The 21,070-nt window shown below is 39.3% G+C and overlaps 1 protein-coding gene across 6 annotated transcripts in view; it reads right to left on the reverse strand.

Annotated features, from left to right (window-relative positions):
• RBMS3 (RNA binding motif single stranded interacting protein 3) overlaps window positions 1–21,070 on the reverse strand; it is a 703,420-nt gene that overhangs the window by 251,208 nt on the left and 431,142 nt on the right. For all 6 annotated transcript variants that reach the window (XM_039705023.1, XM_039705047.1, XM_039705038.1 and 3 more), the window contains one exon: window positions 8,102–8,193. In XM_039705023.1, coding sequence (XP_039560957.1) covers window positions 8,102–8,193 — 92 coding nt within the window. The remainder of the gene's footprint in view (window positions 1–8,101; window positions 8,194–21,070) is intronic.

The following is a 21,070-nucleotide window of genomic DNA, read 5'->3' on the forward strand; positions in this document are numbered from 1 at the left end:
AGCTTCCATTATGACTCAGTATGTTGTATATAGCATGAGCACGGCCTATTTTCATATTTTTATACAAAGGAAAAATAGAGTTTCCTAATATAGTGACAAAAATTATAATTCATTAGTGAATGCATGATAAACTAAACTAAAATTTATTTAGATTACAGCCAGACTACTCAGTCATGTCGGTTGAATGGGAGACAGTCATTAATAAAGAAATAACAAGCAGAGTATTCACTATACAGTAACATTTAGATATTCAGAGGGGGATGCATAGCTGCACAGGGAATATCTATGCATATTACTGGTAGATTTGTGTTTACTGATAGAGTGTGCACCTGTGTATTTCCAGGCTGATGAGCTGCTATACAGGCACTCACATCAACTCAGAAGAAATGCCACTGAAGTTTGCACACCTGCTTTCCAAACCAAACCAGATAATCTGACACTGGCCTGGTTTTCACACAAATTGTATTGCTTTGTTGAAGCTGTGTCTCAGTCCAGACCAAGTGGTACCCCAAAAAGCATGCACATATCCTCCTGCTGGTGGTCACATGAATCAGCATTCTAGATACAATGAATTTTTGTTTCTCACCTTACAAAAGCATTGTCCTCAGGCTGATATACAGAAGAACATAATTAAATGATATGTCACTGAAAGGAAGGCTATGTCCATTTTCTACCACAGTAATATTTTCTAAAACCACAGTTTTTTGATCATTTCAGCGTGTGCTGGGTTTTTCCTGGTGAGTAAAGCTGTGCTTACTGAATTTAGAACATAGTTCTGCTCAGTCTGAGCTGCAGATTCCCAAGTTGCATAGTTGTGGTCGGATAACTCCTCCGTGGGGCGTTTGGAGTTTCCTGAGTGTGGAGGCAAAAAAGAATTAATCTGACTCCAGTGTTTAACTCATTTGCAGGACTCAGATTTCCTGTTCTGCAAACATAAAGGGCTTGCAAAGAGTGTGTAAGAGCTTCCAAGATGTATAGCTATGTGAGTGCTAAAGATAGGGAGCCCCATTCTTCTCCCCAGCCTAGATTGCCAAAGCTCTGTGGATTTCAGCTGTATTATTACCAATTCAAATGTGTTCCAAGTCAGAGGAAAGTCAAGAACAATGTGTATTTATGAAAAAAGGCCAACTCTTGCTTGGCTGAAGTTCATAACCCGAAAAGAACCCAGTAATTCCACTATTCTTCAGCCTAAAAGTTGGCTACATTTTTCACTTTCAGCATCTGTTCTGTGGTGCAAGGCATTAATAGTATGGAGGTGGATATATTTACTGATTGTTTGTATTTTAATTTTCAAAGGCAGAAGAATGTTTTAATGTTAGATGAAGTTACAGTATGAAAAAAAAAAAATCAAGTAAATCTAGAAACTAAAGCAGCACTTGAAAAGGGAAGGAAAATACCATGGCCAGGTCTATCTGAGGTGATAGCTAGAAAATAAACACGACTGTGTGTGCTGTAAGATTTTCTAAGCTAACTTAGTGGTTAAGAAAGATGCTGAGTTACAATTTTTGGGAACAAAGGAACATAGTACTGACCTAATTCCTCTCAAATGGCCAACAGTAAAGTTCCATGCACTTTCAGAGAGTAGAATTATGTCAAGTTAAGCACTTCTGAAAACCCCCAAAGAAATTATTGTTTATAAATTTGGCAGGTGTGGTTCAAACACTGTTGATGTGCATACCCTCCTTCATGCTGATCTACATGTTTTTAGGAGCAACACATGCAATGTGAAAGGACTGCTGGATTTTAGTACCCCCAGGATAACTTGATGTTCTTTCAAGAATGGCTAAAGCTAATGCATTCTATATTGGCTATGAATACACATCTAAAAGCAGGAAAAGGATCTTAAGATCATTTCAATACTGGCTACCATACAGTTCTCAGGTAGAAGCATAAAATTTTCAAGGTTGGATAAGACTAGGAAGTCCTTCCATTAATGTCATGTATCTTTACTACCACCCCAATCTATCACTGTGCAAAGCCACTCATTGCTTTAGTCTTGATTGTCTAGGATGCTCATAGGACACTGTCATCCATTACTGCAGATTTTTGAAATTTAAGTTATCCCTTTGCTAGCACATCTGTGATTCAAATCCGGAATTTAGACAGTGCTTCATCTGGGGGAAAAAAACAAACCCACAATCCCTCCTTGTCCAAAAACAAAATCAAACAAACAAAAAAACCTCAAAACAACAACAACAAAAAAACACCCAACAACAAAAACCCCAAAACAACAAAAAACAACAACAAAAAAAACCCCTTCCAGGTTTTGAAAGGCATATCTTCCTAAGAAATTTTTATATAAAACCTCATACCAACAAATAATTTAGCATTTTGCTAATGCGCTTGCTTTAACAATGCTTTTTCTATTTAAGAAATGGAAAAATATCCTCTATTTGCAAAAAACTTAAAGTCCAACTCCCTCTGGGAAACTATGATTCCCCATCCCAAGAGTAAAAGACAATTTATGAAAAACAAAGGTAAGCAGTCAAGAGAGAATGAGGACAGCATGAATTTGAGAAGCAGCAGTACATGAAACTTGAAACTTCCAGTTAGTGCTTCTGCAGGACACCTTTGGTATGGCTGACTTAGTAAAAGAAATCAAAGGAGAGAGACATTTGCATGCATAATTTCCAAATCTTAACTGAACTACCTCACATTTCTTTCCAGCTGTAACTTTTCATTTTCATTGAACCCAGGACTGTTACCGATCCAGGTAAGTATTGGTCAGCCAGTATGGGCTGTACAAAAGCACAGGGAGAGGGGGTGCACATTTGTGGAAGATGAGAGGAGAGCTCCACACACGTACAAGAGCTGTGCCAAACGCCTCTGACAACAGTTGCAGCAGCAGCAGCCTACGCCTGGCTGTGCAATTCATTCAGAAACGCCGTGGAAGGTGGCCAGCACAGCCATGTTCTCAGCTTCTCCTACACTGCTGAGCATGGAGAGGTTTCCAGAGGCACCGGCTCCTGCCCCAGCAGCAAATGAAAACAGTGTTTTATAAATCACTGATTCAAATGTCAGACTTCATGGAACAGTTCCCTGGGGATGGGGTATCCGATAGTTAAAGCACAGGAGTAAAACAAAGCCTGACAATTTCAATATTGAGCTCTAAAACTCCTACAATACCACTCTGGTTTCAAAAGGAAAGTTAGCTCAGTCAGTAGAGGTGTTAACCAAAAATATTATCAAAAAATTTGACCAACCAGTATCCTGAGGTTTTGTTAGCTAAAATTTGCAGACATTTTTCCATATTTAATATTTTGTATGGACAGCATTCTTATTATTTTCATGAATTTTTAAACTGCAAAAACAAACAAAACTTTTCACTAAAATAGGTTAAAAAAATATTGGAAATAAGGGTTTTCATCAGGTTTTTCTATTACAGGGATCAGCCCATTAGAGTACTGGTGTCTAGCAGAGGAAGAAAAGGGGAAGTAATTTAAAAATAAGAGAATATGAAGCTGAAAAAATAAGCAGACAGAATGAACTTATTTGGTCAGCTGACTCATACCAGAGCAATGCATAAAACCTACGCAAAAGCCTGGAAAATAAATAAGATTTTTCTTCTCTGGGATTTCCTTTTCCTGGGTTCTTTTAGAAAATCTGCCTATTTAACTATACATCAACCAGCTCTCTGTTCCTCTTTAGAAGATCTTGTGCTTGGCTCTGTTTTGTGGGAAATAGTTCCCTTTTTCTTTCACCTAGATGATGATTACTCCCTGTATTTAAGCTTCTGCATGATGGAAAGATGAGAAAAATATCACAGAAGAAGCAAAATCACTTTCTGCAATTCCCTTGTGGAGGAAAACACATCAGAGCCTACTGGCACAGCCCTTTCTCAGAACCAGTTCCTTCAGTGTACTCTCTGCATGGCAATTACTGCAGCAGAGTAGTCAAGAAATGATTCTTTGGACTTAGACAACTGCCAGTGCTAATTAAATATTCCTTCAATATCCACATTTTTCATGCAGGTCTTGAGGATGTCTAAATGCATTATACGTATAAAAGGAAAACCCAGAGAAGATACACAAGATCAAATACATTTTTAATCTTTATAAAAGGAGGACTAAAATCCCTTCCTTTGTGAATGCATTTGTTTCAACACTCTAGACGGGCTGCTAGGTATTAAAGAAGCTATTAGATATTCTGCATGAACCTACCTTTGCCTGAACCTTCACATTATGCAGTCTTACAGCAGACTAGAACTGGAAATAAAAAATGGTAGAGAGGACCCCAAATGTCTGTGAAGTAATAAACTGATTGCACAGTTCAACTGCAAGCTGACACAAGCTCAGAAGCTCAAATTTATTTAGACAGCAGACGTCTATTGATTTTTCAGGTGATTTAGACTCCTTGGCATCATTAAAACTTACATATAAAGTAGATTAAGAAGTGTCCTCATGAATGTGCAATTTTGGGTGAAGGACTATTGCAAATCCCAAGAATAGATGTGTCTACAGATTTTATTAGAACACTGATACATTTTTCATGTGTACTAGGTTTCTTTGCCTACTTGTCTGAGCCAACTCCCGTATTACTAAGATTCTCCTTATTAATTTTCCATATTCTGTCTATAATATTTTTCTAGGAAATGCAGGAAAGGAGCATCTGGAAAAAAACCTAAACTGATATATAAATCATGCACATAAGCAATGTGTTTTTTTTTCCTGTCATGTTTCTGTAGTCCCTAGCATAAAGGGACAACCAAATCAATAATTCCTGTGATATTATCCAGAGGCATATCAGTCATGCCATTTTTAGTAAGAAGACAAGCCCAAAAAAACACCTGGACCGTATGAGCCTGACCAAGCAGGTACTACATACACACAAATGAACCTGCATGTCCAAAGGCACGCAGGAAGCCCACAGCAAAATAAGCCAGGCCAGCTAGGAAAACATCCCTCAGCAGCTGCATAGCTGAGGGATCAATAAATGAAATGCTTAATAAGCACTTTTGGAAAAGATGGACAACTTAGGTGAACACAGGACAGCAGAAGTGGTCAGAACTCCTGGTTCATGGACCTCTGAGAGAGAAATGGAAAAGAAGCCAGGTGACAACACCTGAGTGCAAGAGACTCACACAACTCTCCTGTGGGTGGGAGGTTGTGTGGGTCCTTGTCCCACCAAGCTGGCCACATGAGACCTCATCTCCTCAGCTGCCACCACTAGCTCTGTAGGCATACTACTGCTGTTCCTCTCCCTCAGCCAAATCCTCACCTGCCTGCCTCAAACCAGAACAAAAAAGAGAAATTCAGACATGTTTAACAGTTGGGGTTTTTTTCCCATTGTTGGTTTATGGGGTGTATTAGCCTCGACAGAACAAGTCTTCCAGTACTGATGGGACTTGGAGCATCAATCCACCAGAGTTTAACCTTCTTCCAGAGGCAGCAGTCTAAAACAAAATCAGCCAAAATGCTGTCCAAATTCTATAAAAAAAGAGGGAGGCGGCTGTATTTTAGCATCGATAAAATGAGTATATTTTACTCAAGAATCCACAAGATACTTCTGCTAGCCAACATGGACAGGGGTTCAGTTCTGCGTTTTGTTTTTCAAAGAAGATTCCTGGATTTCTATGAGAAAAATTATATTGTGCTAAAACTGAGAAAGAACCACTCTTTCCGAGCAAGAGCTCTCTCCAGGAAAACATCACAGACAATACCGACACTTCAGCATATTTTCTCTCACTACTGAAGAAGGCCAGCACATAGAAAGAGTTGGCCAATGCCTCTTCACCTTTACTCAAAAGCATCCACAGTTGGACTGAGATTTTTTGACACTTGCTGAACACAGGTTACAGTCTGTCTCCTCTCTGGCCTCCATACAGGGCAGTTTCACTGCTTTGCAATGCAGAGTGAAAGGAGACACTGATACTATGAAAGCATGGCACATAAAACTTTAGGGAATTTCTTCAGATTTAACTTTTTTTATTTTGATTTTATTTGGGAGCAGCTCTTGAATTGAAACTGCTCTGGATAAACTTCCAGAAATGCAGGTTAAATAATTGTTCTGCCCCTTTCCTCAGACCTCTTCTGAGCCCTCACTGTTAATTCAGACACTGGCAGGTAATGCTGTCTTTCAGTCCTGTTATGCAACTTGGCTTCCAACATATGCAAGAACTAACATGTTTCTCCAATGGATTTGCTTTCCCAGGCTCCTGCCTTCTCGGCAGTGTGAGGTACTTTGTGTGGAGTCATCTCAATTTCCTTTGAAACCTCATTTTTCTAAATACTTAGATTTTTTCAGAGATAAGAAAAGTCAGTTGTATATTTATCTTGAGCTATCAAACACACTCAAAAGAATCTATCTGAGATTCCAGGCACCATGGCTAAATAATAAAAATACAGTCAGTCTTATGCAAACAAAGCTGCACGCACCAGCCGCCTCAAAATCTCACAGGGCAAAAAACTACTCCTGCCACAGGTTCCCCAGAAAAGAAACCAACCAAGGGCTGGTACAGCTCTTCCCACTCTGAAAACATCAGGCTTTGCTTTTAGTCCCTAAATATTGGACAATCCAAACCACAACGTTTTAAGTCACCATCTTTTCTGGTGTTTCCACGAATTTAAGTACTGCAATTGTTCATTGTTCTGAATCCTGACAACCTCAAGCATAGATTTATCTTTCAATCCTATCTTTAAATCTGTAATTTTAAATCCATAACTGTACAGTTTTATATGGATTTAGATTTTTTACAGATTTATATAGATTTACTCCTTTCTAGAAAGGGCTATTTGATATAAATCATTGGAACAAAACATATCTCTTGTCTTTGGTTTCTTTTCCACAGCTTGACTAATGCATCAAATTGCCTGTATTTTAACAAGGAGCTGCTGTATATCTGAGAAATAAAATAGCACAACCCTTAGCAGAAGTTCACATTCTTCTGCTTGCCATCTTTTACCCATTTGAAGCAAATATTTTTTATCACCATGTGTCAATAAAAACTAAGAACCAATAAAACAGCCTAGCTTGCATTGTGGGGCACTGTTAAACAAAAATCCATCGTTGACATCCAGTTTCTTTCAGGCACAGAGTGTGCAATTCAGTAGAAGGCAAAAGAACCTCGTTTAACACCAATTACTTTTCTCCCTAAAATAAAATAATAATTAAAAAAAAACACACAACAAAACAAAACTATGTTTTTACTAAGACATCACTGAAAAGCAAAGGTTTAAACCACCAACATTCCTTTAAGTGGAAATCTTCAAATCTGATGGTTGTTTATTAGTTGATTTCCAGATTTCCCTCATTTTTTGCTTTCACTGTTTTAGGTTCTAGGACAGCATCATTTCTAGAGAGACTAAATCAGACAATATTAAGTGCTTTTTGAGATTCTCAGGCAAGGCATTTTTAAGTAGAAAGCAAAAGCTATTTTTGCTGGCTGACACAGTCTAGAGCCCAAAGACACATTATTCCACCTTCAGAAAGGCAAAAGCTGGACCACACCATGATTATTACTATTATCCCTGTCTCACCATCAAGCCCTTTGCCAGGGACAAAGGACAATACCAAGACCAGAGTGACTGAGCTCACTGTTCTTGCTACAGCTCCTGCAGCCTCTGTGAGCAGATGTCAATCTCCTCCAGACCTTTAGCAACTATTCCTTCAGCAAACTTCAACACTTTCATTTACATCCTCAAAATAAATAAAAAACCTCAACAAGCAGAAGCCAAACCTAGGCAGATCAACCAGATTTTCCTTATGCTCAATCATTCCTTCAGAGAAACCCACCAGCCACATCAGAAACGCGTAACTTTCCAAAGCAAAGGAACCAAATGAAGACAAGTTCAAGGTAAAGAAAAGGCAACTCTTTCACCTAGTACTTAGCAAAAGGCATTTCCAATGCTCTTCCACTTCGGAGCTCTGTCTTACAACCCTCTCCAAACAGGGGGACAGAGAGAGTCAGAGCAGAGCCCATTACATGAGACACAGCTCTCAAGAACACAGACAAACCATGGGATGAACAAGGCCCTGGAGCCAAAGGATCAAAGAATCTTTGGAATAAGCAATCCAAAACCTTGAGAAAAACAGGAGCAAAACAAACCCTTGGAAATTTAACCCAACAGCTGAAATAAACCTGCAGTGACATAGTTCTTCTTACCTTTGCCATCTGCGCCTGCACGCCATTTGCTTTGAGAGATGCTACTGCTTTCTGTGCTGCTGCGGGACTGTCAAAATCTACAAAACCATAACCTGGAAAATAAACAGATTTTCAGTATTATCCATGTGTATGAGCACAGATAAAGATTTTTTTTTCATAAAGAAGGAAAATCTTTCCAATCTTTAAATACAGATTTTCAGTATTATCCACGTGTATGAGCACAGATAAAGATTTTTTTTTTCATAAAGAAGGAAAATCTTTCCAATCTTTCACACTGTCTCATAATTTTGCAGTAACACTGCCACCACACCTCTATTTGTCACATCTTTTCTCCTGAACCTAGTGGGGTTTAAGGGAATGCAGTGACCTGAAGCTTCAAAGTGCCAGAAGATATGAAGCAGAGGGGGCATTGTAGGAAGGTCTTTGTCTGTCCTAACAGATTAAAGGTGCCTAGCAGCACCTTTAATGTGTGCAGAAGGGCACACACACTCAGTGCTCTGGAGTCCTGCCCCATCTCTTCCACGAAAGGAGGTAACATTATGGACCTTCCTGGGATACAAAGCCACAGCTTGAAGTGCCTGGTTTCAGGAGAAAACAATCTTTCTCCTGTCCTTTAAAGCCATACAAAGACTAAGCTTCAGAAAAGGAGGGCAACAAGTCTGTGTGGCAGTCTTGGGCCATGTGTGCAGGGGCAGGGGGAGCAGCCTTCCAGCAGGTGGGACCAGTTCAGGGAGAAATTCCAGAGTGTGCTCTACAGGCAACTGCCAGATAGCTCTGGAAGACAGCGAGATAGCAATGTCTCAGCTTTGGTTAAACCACATCCCTTTCATCTCCCTGCTCTCTCTGCTGGAACAAGGGACAGATCTCTGCCAGGAATTGCTTTGGGGTATCATCTGAACAACAGCTTAGAGTTAGATCTTAGGGATTGGCAAGGGATAATCATCTGCTTTTAAGTGGCTTTCTTACTCCCAGTATTTGCGTTAGTTTAGTATATTAATCAGCCAGTCACTTCCTATCTTCTCTTCCTCCCTCTCCATTTTCTTCTTCCTTTAGCCAGCAACACTGGTATGTTCAAGGAAGCCCAGTGCTGTTATGCCCCTAATGGATAGTAAAAACTCTGAAACTATTTTTATTTTCCTAAAGACATAAGGCAGGGGTAAGAAAGCAAGGAGTTGACTTTTCACAACTTTTAAAGCACTGAGCTCTCCATGACCTTCAACAGCATTCAAATGTCTTGCTCATAAAGATTTCAACTGAATTAGGAAGATCTAAAAATCTCACCAAGAACCTATTTAGGCAGCTGCATATATTTCACAATCCATCCAGGGAAAACCCCTACATCTTATTAAGCAATTACAGTGCAGGTAGGTATGTGCTGCTCAGACAAGCTATGGCCAAGGGCCACATCTTTGGCATCTCCCTGAAAAGCCATATGGATGAAACTGAACCACCTGAAAGCTTTAATAATATTAGCTCAAGCATATTTATAGATTCTTTGCAGACATCTCCACTTACTAGGTCAATACACATCCTACAGGAGGCAACCACTGATATTATTTCCTGCTGTATCCATTTGTATTTTTTTTCCCATCCTTTCTTCCTGCTCCTGGGAAATTTCATTGCCATCCTCTCTACACCAAATCTAGATATAAGATTATGTGCTTGTTATCACCTTGCCCCTGAAATTACAAACATCTCTATTATTATTTTGGTATGCATACATTGCACAATGTCCAATCATGAAAGAATTTTGTGTACATGGACGTTTTTGTTTCTTGGTTTAAATCTCATCCACAAAGTTTAAAGAAAACTAAAAGAAATAAGAAAAAAGAAACACAAAATTATTAAAGAAACTGCTGACTTAAGGAGCATGAACAGCACTATTCTGTAACAAAGTCAAGATCGGAACCTTTATTTTCTTTTCTTTGCTCAGTTTTCTATTTTGTTTGTTTGGTGGAGAGTTTCTTTTCATGGGGAGGACTGGGGAGTTGTGGTTTTTTTTTGATAGGGCATTACTGCAGATTGAGGGACACTGCAATACAGACACTGACAGATTGAGGGACACTGTGATAACAAATCTAATAAACTCTAAAGTTTGATCAACTTGGGGATGTGAGGAGTGTTTGACCTTCTCTGATTCCCTCATTTGATTTTCCCTTTTTACTGCAAGCCATTTTAAAATCAGCTTGTCCTACATCTCATTTTCCTTTGCAGTGCTATCCAAGCTCTCTTCTCATTGCAGAGCAGCAGTAAAGTTGATGCTGCTTTGAACTAAAAAACTTGCTACAAAAGAGCAAGAGTCCTCCCTGGAAGCCTTTGCCCTCTGGAAGAGAAACTTCTGGGAGGAAGAAGGAGATACAATTAGATGTAACTTCCAATTTCCTATATGAGAGATCCTGACAAGAAGCCAGAGCTGTCAAATGGGAAATCTGAAACATCTTGGGAAGTGAAGGGATGGCTTGGATCAAACACTGAGAAAATGACTTTTTAGGACAGTGAGGTGGTCTTCTCAGGAAACGAAATTGTGTTTTATTTTTCACCATTTCCATGCCCAACAATTAGGAGGTAAAAGGGCAAAAGTAATTTTAACATTGTCATAAAAAACAGGTAATAGAGTTAGATTTTTATATTTAGCACCTGCGTACAGTGCAGGTTTCATGCCTGAAGGAATAGAAAGGAATTTATTTTTAATCTGACTTTCTAGACAGCACAGTAATTATTCACATCTAAGTTAGTTTTGCTCATAAATAAAAAACAGAATGTGTAAGAATATTCCAGTGTTGTATCATAGATATCAGGTATATCTAGCATAATAAATCATTGAAGAGTAACATTAGTCCATAATATCTAAAACCATTAATATCTTCTAAGAATTGTTTCAGTGGAGACAAAGGGCTCTATGACCATATCAGAAATCCAGTGGAGTCTCGAGACAAAAAACCCTACATCTTTAGCTGCCCATTATGCATTCTAGTATTACTACTCCCAGTCTCACTGCAAAGCTGTTCTTTTTCCTTCCCTCAAGCTCATTTCCATTCCAAGTATCTTTTTCTAGCCCTCCCCCCTCCTGACACATCTCTCCACCACACACAGAACATCAGGACAAAATCACTCCATGGCTGGAAACCCGTCCAAAGAACATCAATCTGCCGCAAGGGAAGCCAAGTTCCCAGGCTGTTTCAGCATTCAAGTATCCTTACAAGAACCCTGCAATGCTATATAACAGAAAACCAGGCATGATGCCTTTCTCTACAGTTTCCGTTCTTCCACGTAGATGTTTATAGTCCATGTTAGTGACCTACACTGAAATATTGCATTTGTTTATAATCTCACTTCATTTTTTGTGTCTTGGGCACTAACTAAATAGTGTTGGTTTTTCTGTTTGGGTTTTTGTGTGTTTGGGGTTTTTTGTTGTTGGTTTGTTGTTTTTTTTTAATATAGTTGTCTGGGTGGGTGAAGTTTAGCCCCCACAAAAGCTAAAACTGGATATTGGAACATCTTCTCCAGTGTTCTCCAAAGTGCAAATGAAGCCCCAAACTCCCTGTGCTGAGTTCTTCCCTCCTGTCCAGGCTGTGGCTGAAGTGGGTTGTGCTCCCTGCCAGCAGAACTGGGCTGCTGTGGCTGCCCCTGGCAGGTGCACTGTGGCTGGGTTTGGCTGCTCCAGCATCGATCCCTATTCTCTTCCCTGGTTTCTCCTGGGAAGAGGTAGGAAAATGGTTGGAATCATCCCCTGGGATGAAATTCAGATCAGGGTCTGCCAATCAGACGCTGCTCTAAGAAAACACATTTCTTTTTCCTCCTTTAAAAACAAGTGCAAGCCCCATCAGACTGTCCCTCTGCTAGACTCAAATTCCACAGCTTTTTTTTTTTCTTTTCTTCTCTCTCCCCTGCATTTTTATTGTGTGTTCACTGCCTTGTAAACATTCTGGTCAATGGATTATACATTTCTTTCCCCCAGTTTTTATGCAGAACATGAAAAATGAACTCAGATTGTAAACCAGGACCTTCAGACTGTGCTCACAAGAATCCTTCACCACCACAGGAAACCAAAACCAAAACTATTTCCTCTTTTTTTCTGAAGCATCCTGACATTTTCCTTTAAGAACTCCAAACAGAAATAGGGAAAGCTGTGTTGTCCCCTGCTGCTTTGAGGGATGGGAATTGAACTTATCACTAACATGACCCCTTCACCTCAAGTGTACTTACACTGAGGGTGACTTTGGTACTCCAATGCTACAAGTCCTCCAGGATCTTGAGGTTTTTTTGTAGAATGACATATTACAAGTTCCTACATGCAAGCACACACAAAAAGAAACCCGGGACAAGACTATCTAGAATAATTGTTAAACCTTCCTTTTAAGAAATACAGTGCCTGTAATTTTGTACTGGCCTGATGCCATTAGGGCTAAATAATTAAATTTTAAAAATAAAACCAGTGTGGGGTTTTTTTTTTACCTGTGGGGGAAAGAAAACAGCTAAGCATCAGCAAACTCAAGTTTATAGCTAGCTGCAATAAGTGCTACCCAAATACACTGGCAGACACTAAACATCTCCGTCTCCTATAACCTAAATGGCTGGGGGCCTCCCGGTCTCAGTTTCTCAGTTCCATAATTAAGCTTGGCAGCAGGTTCAAATGAATTAAAACTGAATGTCACTATTTCCTCAACAAATCCCTCATCCTTGTTTTTTCTTACTTGTCAGGAGAAGACCAGCAGAACAGCAATTAGTGGTAAGCAGTGCAGTGAAAAAGAACCAAGCATACACTAATTAGGTCACTCGCCAAACACGTTCATTTCATTGGCAGATTTAATCAATGTTTTCCTGAAATGTCTTAAATCTCCTATGCTAATTTAAAGTTTTGTTATTGTTGTTACTTTAAACACAGATGGGATGCCTGGAGATTTTCAATTGCTTTCTACAAATCCATTTCAAAATAACAACCCCTCATATAGTATATCATCAAAATTTCGGCACAGGTTTTAGGAAATGGCCTCTAATTTTATGCCAACATTTTTGTGCCTGCAAATACCTACGGGTGCAATTTTGTGGATTTAAGTAATTGCAGGTGTGTAGGGCTCTTAGACATCAAACTCTGAATTGCCCTGATGGATTGGGTACTTAGGGGTAATGCCAAGCAATTTAAGGGACTGCCTGCCACTTGAGGTTCCCATAATTCTTGTGAAGTGCTGGACAGTGGCACAGAGCAAAGGTGAGCTTCTCCTGGCACACACAGGCTTTACACTTCACCTCCGGGGAGCTCCGCTGGTGTAGTGACAGGAATGAGAGCCCTGCTGCCTTCTTGGAGCATTGAGGTAGCTCCTCAGTCACTGTTGAAAGCAGCATTAGTTACTCAGAGTTCAGGGGAACAGCAGTTTTGGGGTATCCTGGCACTTGACCCCCAATTAGTGCTTACAGCTAGCACACCAAGGTGCTTTTCTGCATGGAAGATGCTCCGTTGTCATTGCTGTCACTGTGGGAAAGGGAGCTGCCATGGCTGCTGAACTAATCTGCACCACACCAGCCTGCCCTGCCTCCCTCCTGTGCTGACTGCACAGCTTCAGGTCCCTGCAGAGCCTCCATCCTTCCTGCTGGCACTGCCCCCAGAACTGGCCCACCCACGTCCCCGCAACCACCAGTGGGTTTGAAAGGGTAACATGCAGCCAAGCCACAGCCTGGCAGCCACCTGATCACCTAGGGTCAAAATAAAATGAAAAAAAGGCCAAAGAGCAGGAGAAGAGTGGTTTCCTAAAAGTGAGGAGTGGAGTGCCCTGGTACGTTGCTGAGATGGACCTCTGCAAAGACAGGAACCTCTGGCAGGCGGCTGAGAAAGGGGAAGCCATGACAAATGAGGGAAGATAAGCTGGGGATGGTGAGCTCTGAGCCTGACCCTGACACAAGGACAAACACCACATCTGACCTCTGACCAGGTGCTGCTTTGAATCACTTAAATTCAAACTCTCTGTTTTCTGCCTCCCATACATCCACACAAGCAGAGACAAGAGACAGAGACCTGAGCCATCCAGCCAGGAAATAGGCATGGAGTCTGGGCACTAATTCAGCCAGTGTTCCTGGCTCACTAACCTTGAAAGCACCTAAATACATTGATGGGGAGCTCACACATACTGAGGAGCTCTTCTGGTTCCACTGATGCCAACAAACTCACTTCATCAAAAGAGTTAATGGTTGGTTTCTGAACGTTAATATCTTCGCTTCCTTCCTGACAGATGGAAAAGGCTGACTGTCCCAGCAGCCCCTACTCCTGCCAGGCCCTCTGTACTAGGGACTGACGTGGGCGTTCAAGGGAAGTTGTGGCAAAGAAGGAACTCCAGCTTTGACATTTTCCCACATTGGAGAGCTTGACTTGGTCACAACAACTCCTTTCGGCACCATTGTAAATTTTGTATAATATTACATAGTAGTGGAGAATTTTTTAAAATATGAACACAGATTTGCCTATGCATAATTACAATTCCACTATACCTAAACTTTTTTCCTAGGTCTGATGCACCAGACCATTTGGAACTGTGCTTGCCACCAGCATATTTTTTAGTGTAAAAAAAGTTCCCAGCCCCTTTTCTGACCATCTAGAATTCAATATATTAGATCTGAAATCCAGAACAGAGAAGACTGAGCATATCATACAGGTTGGGTCTTCAAGGAGTATAGAGGTTGTTTGGACAAAAAAGGAGGCTAAAGTAATTTCAAGACAGTGCTTGCTTTTTTCACCAATGTTTCTGCTAACATTACTTAGAGACTGGAAATTACACCCCTCCCCACCCACCAAGGAGATGTGATAAGGGAGAGGAATACTAGCCTAGGGAAGAGGCAGCAGTCAAAATTACTTGACGAATTAAGAAACCATTAAACAGAATATATTTATCACAAATACCTTAACTTTATGATAACACCTCCACATATCTATACATATATACGCATACCTTTCAAGACACAAGCATGAAGTTTTGACACAAACACTAGTATGAATACACAGCTAAGCAAATAATATAATCAAAGATAATTATCAGAGATGTTTCTCCTTCACACTTAGAAGAAACCACTAGGATTTCACAAAAGCCTAAGTTAATTTGAGTTTTCAAGTTCATTTTTGCCCAGCACTTATTTAGAGTGTCACTTAAAAGGCAGTATTTGTTCTGACAATCAGTCTGCAAAAGAAGTGATTATCTAGTAATTTACTATGCAATTTTCAGACATTGTTTTATGCTCAGATAAAGAACCAAATAAAAGTTTTATAAGCCTTGGAAAATTAGAGTTAGCAAGCAGAGAGGTTGAATCACCCTTGAACACAAAATTACCAAAAACAGCTTTTTCCTTCAGTGTTCGAATTGTGCTAAAATATTCCTACAGCTCCAAATTCTCAGAGTAATAGTAAAATAGCCTACACCATTACCATTTTTAAATCTCTACTTTATAAAAATGTTCTCAGTGGCTAGAAAGTGGTGAATCATCACCTTTTAATTAAAACAGCTAATATATAGTTAGAAAAATAATTGGAAGTGAAGACTCTTAAATGCAAGAAAGAAAAGATAGTCCCTTCATTTCAGATCACTCCCCAGAGATACACCTACATTGTTAAGTATTCATATATAGCTGATTTTTTTTGTTGTTTTAGCTTGATATGGAAATACAGCACAAAACTGTCACTTTGATTACGTTTCTGCAGTGATTTCTTTTGCTTCTTGCATTATTTGAATTCCCTTTATAACAAGAAAAATGCAGAAAACCAGCACTAACTAACAGAATTTTTAGAGATCTCTTTGCAAACACATTCTTAATTTGAACATTCAATTACTTTGAATTAAGCAGAGTGCATAAGAATACAGGTTATTATTAATTGCACTGAGTAACTAATGATATTACTTTAATGCAAAACTGAAGTATGAAACTCATGATGATCTTTAAATGTATTTTAAACTGCTTCTAAATTATTTTTGTCAGTCTCTGATAAGTGAAGGAAACAGTACAAAGACACCTACAAAATTTTGCTATGTGGGAAAGAAGTACTTATACAACAAGTAAGTAACTATATGTATATGCATATTCATGTCTATTTTTCTGGAACTTCATGCTTCCAAAACCTTAGTCTCTGAAGGAACAGAAGCAGATCTCAAAACTGACAAAAGCTTTTTGTGAAAGATTCTTGCAATCACAACTCTGAGGGGGAGAGGCATAAGAAATTATGAATTGAGCAAATACACCTATCAAGAAAACAGTATTGCACTTGAGTACCCTCTCTCAATTTACACTGCATTCCTGGCAATTCAGAACCCCAAAGACTGGCAAACTGAAGAAAATCCTAGAAAGAGCACAAACACAGCCATAAAAATCCAGATTTTGCAAATGGCAGAACACAATTTGTTTATCCCTAACAATATGACAAATGTTTGGGGCCTTAAAAGTGAACCTAATGTGCATGAATACTTATGGGTAACCCTAATTGCAGCACGTCACCAGCACAGAGAGACCTAAGACTTTGTGAGGACCTGTCAAAGAACAAAAATCTTGGTGAAAATAAACAGAGGGAAGTTGAGAAATATTTCCTAGTATTTGCTACCAGCGCAAACTTGGATTAATCACACAAAACCAATGATGGAAAATTCATTGCTCAAGTTACTAAATATGGACTGACCAAATAAAAAGCATTGTAAATCTCGCAGTGTCAGAAGAACAAGAGATAAACACACTTTTCCATCTTTCACTTTCAAAGTAAATCTCTCCTCAAGTCCCATTGATTCACTGTCAGAATTCAAAATGAAGAGTAACTCTATTTTTAAATACAGGGATAGTTCACATCTACAATTGCCATATAAACCTATGCAAGATTCAACATTACAGTTATTTACCACCATAACATTTTTATCAATACATTAGTTGCATAATGTGATCATTAAGATTATTTTCACTAGATTTCTGTAGCATGAGACAGTCATTGTAGTTCTGCAGCTGAGCTAAATTTCACACTTTAAGCAGTGACTGAAGAAAGCAGAATGCTCTCCCAAAGAAATACAGCAAGAGGAGCGCTCAGTTACATATTTATATAAAAGGGAGGGAAGGATACAATAGCTGTTTCTTTCCTTGACTGGAGAAACACTCAGTGCCTCACAATATTTTGCAATGCCCAGAACAAAATAACCAGAATTTGCAGTTTCAGATTTATATCACCTGCTTTGAGATCCAGAGTTACAGTATGCATTAATAGCTTCCCTGAAAAACTTGAAAGGAACCCTTACACCCAAGACTGGAAAAGGGTTTGCTTTTTAAACCGCTACTTTTCATATTCACTTTCCTCTGATTACAGCGACGTCCAGATGCTGAAGTTTCAAAATACCACAAGAAAGACTATTTTCTCGGTATTTCCAGACAGCAGGAAACACTGACACTCTCATGAGAAAGTCTGCTCTTCTGAGGTTTCATGCTCAGTTATGCAGACTCCAGAGCTTTACTTAGCTTGGATAATGTTTGGGTAAGATATGAAACCAAATCTCTTGAGATTTGTCCATCACTTATTTTAGACCTGAGTGACTTGAGTAAAAAACCTGGTGTAGAGAAACAGTTTAGGAAAAAAATCATTCAGCCATTACTTCTGAAAGCTCCCAGTGCCTGTGTAAAACAACTGATTTTCTCTTCCCAGTACTGGACCTCAGTTTACCGAAAGCTAAGCAAGTTATCCACCAGCTGTTCACCAAAAAAGCACATAACCTAAGAAACTATGATACTAATTCCAGCTCCTGTGGATAGTTAGAAATTAACATTAATACTGTCCTGCATCTCTCAAGGCTGGAATCTGGCATGGCATTCCAGCAGGCATTTCTGGACAGGCAGAACAGAACCTATGGGTGCTTCACTTCCAGTGCACCACACCCATGGAAGACAGCAGAGAAACACCAGGAGGGGGGAAATGAAATCTCTCAGCAGCCAACTCTACCAGCACTCAGTGATACTATTCTAGGAGGCAAAGGAGGATGTTTTGTATCACCCAGGGATCTGTGTCAGAAATGAAATATTCCATTCTCTTCTTCCCAACACTGGGAACCTTAACATTAAGTAACTGCAAATCCTTGCAAGTAGGAAGAAACAATCTGACAAGAGAAGATGCACTTGGTGATCACACTGTGATTACTGTACTTTATTAAAAATAATTTTCTTTTCAGTGTGTTTTGACAAGAAAATAGAAAGCATCTTGTGCAGGCTTCAGGAAATATTAAAATAACCCAAGGTGATGAACGTGCTATTATCCAGTCTGTTCCAGAGGGAGGATGCTCAAGTACTGAAATGGTTTTCATTTCAAATACACATTCATTTTCAAGACACTGCACTTGAAAAATTGGACTGTATATTTGTCACACAGTAAGCAGTGATAAAGAGCACAGCAATTTATGTTCTTTATGCAAACCACTTGTAATTCAGAAAACAACTATAGTTTCTAAAAGGCAGCAAAATGATAACACTTTCCCAAGAAAGTGAAATGTTTTTTTCATGCCAGTTGCCCAATTCTAGCATGCCAACCTTTGCTGTGATAAACATTTTGGAGAACATGCAAAGAGCTCCTATTCCAACCATCAACACTCATGATTTCTTGGAGCTTTAGGCAGAGATGAGCAATAACTTCTGAATATTTCATATTTCTAAGAAGATGATCCTGATACCACCACCACCATCATGCTAAAATACTGATGACCTTTGGGAAAGAGGTCAATGTGCTTTCAAGAAATGACTGGTGGTAAAAAACAGCATTCCACCTGTGCTATGGAGGAGAAGCACAGCAGAGCTGGACAGCGCAGAGCAGGATAAGCCACAACACAGAGGTGAGAACAAAATCCATGTTAAAAACACAGCGTACATTTTTACCCAATGATTTTGGACTTAGCATTTCAGACAATCAGAATGCAAGCATCTCTAAAGTTTTATAGTTATATTGCCCAGAGTGTTCTTTTTTTTATTTTGTGGTTAAATACCAGTTGCACCTTCTGAGCCTTTTTTCATGTATCTACAACATTTATCTTCAGCCTGAAGTTTCAAAATGCTATTATTATTGTAGCCAGAAATGGCTATTAGTTTTCCAGAGTGAGACAAAATGAAAAAAAAAAAGAAAAAAGGAAACAAATAGAAAAAAGGAAGAATGGAGAAGAGAAGAAAATAAATAATCATATCAGAAAACCTCTTTTCAAGATCTCTAATCCATTTTCTTCACATTTGAGAAAGTTCTGCAATGTAGGTAAGTGGAAGACAGATAAAGTGGGTAAAGTGCAGGCTTTTAATCAAATCTGAATTTCGAACTAGTAGAAGTTTTTCATCACTAGAAATCCCATATCTCTAATACATGAAAAAGAATCAAGTGGATAATATAACATTTGAATCTGAAGCAAACACCTTCCTTCCTATATTGTATTTTAGGTAGCTCTTCAGTGTCATCTTGCATGTAACATTCCCTGCTGGTACAGAACATGGGGGTCCCACACCACAAAGGTCTGAGGAAGGTGCTCACTGAAGCCCATGCTGAAGCCACCTGGATGATGACTGTGAGGCATCAGGAGGTCAAACCAGCAGGAGGACAATGCCCCTGTGTACAAATGCCAATATGTAGGAAGCTGCTTGCACACTGAAATTCATGGCTTCACAGAGCTTGTAGAGAAAAAAAGGCACAAATATGGGATTGGAAGAGACATCCTGGGTCTTTCTGGAATGTGGATGATGAAAAGCCAACATTAGATGACCACATGGGGTTCCATCAGTGACTTACATAGTTCTTTTGAAATTACCCTTTACTTACTGGAAGTACCATATATTGCCTTCACAACTGTGGCCATTTATGGCTTGGGCACTTACAAAATCTTCTGATACTTTCCCTAAAAATAATCTTCCAACTTTCCATTCAGGATTTCTTCTATTACATGCTAAGGAAATCATTTTACTATTGGATTTTTTCTTTTTCTCAAAATCCAGTCCTCAGGATTATCTAATTACCTCTCCAAGTAATCACCTTGTGTAACAAGCAGGTATTGAGAGAGCTTTGGTGGCAATATCATTGAAGAATAAATGAGAAATCTGAAACATACCTTAGAAAGAGGGGGTAGGTGGGCATTGCTGATGGTGGTGACTGCTGTGTTCTATTCAGATCACAAGAATATCAGCAAGGGCTATGTTCTGTAGCTTTTCCTAAATGCTCAGGCATCCTCTGAACTGTTAAGTTTAGGGTCTCCAGAGACCCTTAAGGATTTAACTAAGAAGCAAACTCATTGATATATATTGCCAGTGAAAGGCATGGAAAACAACTTTCACCACATTAAGCCAGTTTAAGGTATGAATTTCAAGACTTAAAAAATAAAAGATAAATGTGAGGAAGGGAGATATGCTAAAATATTCTTTTTTAAAAATGAAAGTGAGGGCAAGTCAGATATAATCATATTCTGTTATTAATGAGGGATACTTTATTATTAAAAATATCACCATTTTTATAAATTATACAGAGAATTACTGAGACGTCCAGATCTGCAGTAGTTTGCAGAGAGTGGCTGTGTATCAGCGTAGTACAACAAATAAACAAAAATGAAAGAGGAAGCAGCAGAGTTTAGCTGGGACACACAAACCCAGCAAATGTATTTTGCCTAGGAAGCCAAAATGCACAAAAAGAGAAAAAGACATTTGAAGTGCCCAGCAGGATCCTCATACACCACATCAAAGAAATAAAGAAATGACAACCAAAAATTATTTTTTGGTCTTTGACGAAAGAGGGCAAAATCTCCCCCCTATTTGTGTGTGTGTGTGTATGTGTGTGTGCTCTTGGTCAGTCACTCAGCCTCCGTTTGCTGCAGCAGGAGAGACAGGGAATAGACACAGGCACTGCTGCGCATCTCTCACACAGACGCCAAATTCATGTTGGTGTTGTCAATGCAGAGATATGTAAATGTTTTGAGCCTGAATGTCTGCTTCCTGTCAACAGCAAGAATTAGC

Source organism: Passer montanus, unplaced genomic scaffold (genome assembly GCF_014805655.1).
Source record: "Passer montanus isolate IOZ18808 unplaced genomic scaffold, ASM1480565v1 scaffold10, whole genome shotgun sequence".
NCBI lineage: Eukaryota > Metazoa > Chordata > Aves > Passeriformes > Passeridae > Passer > Passer montanus.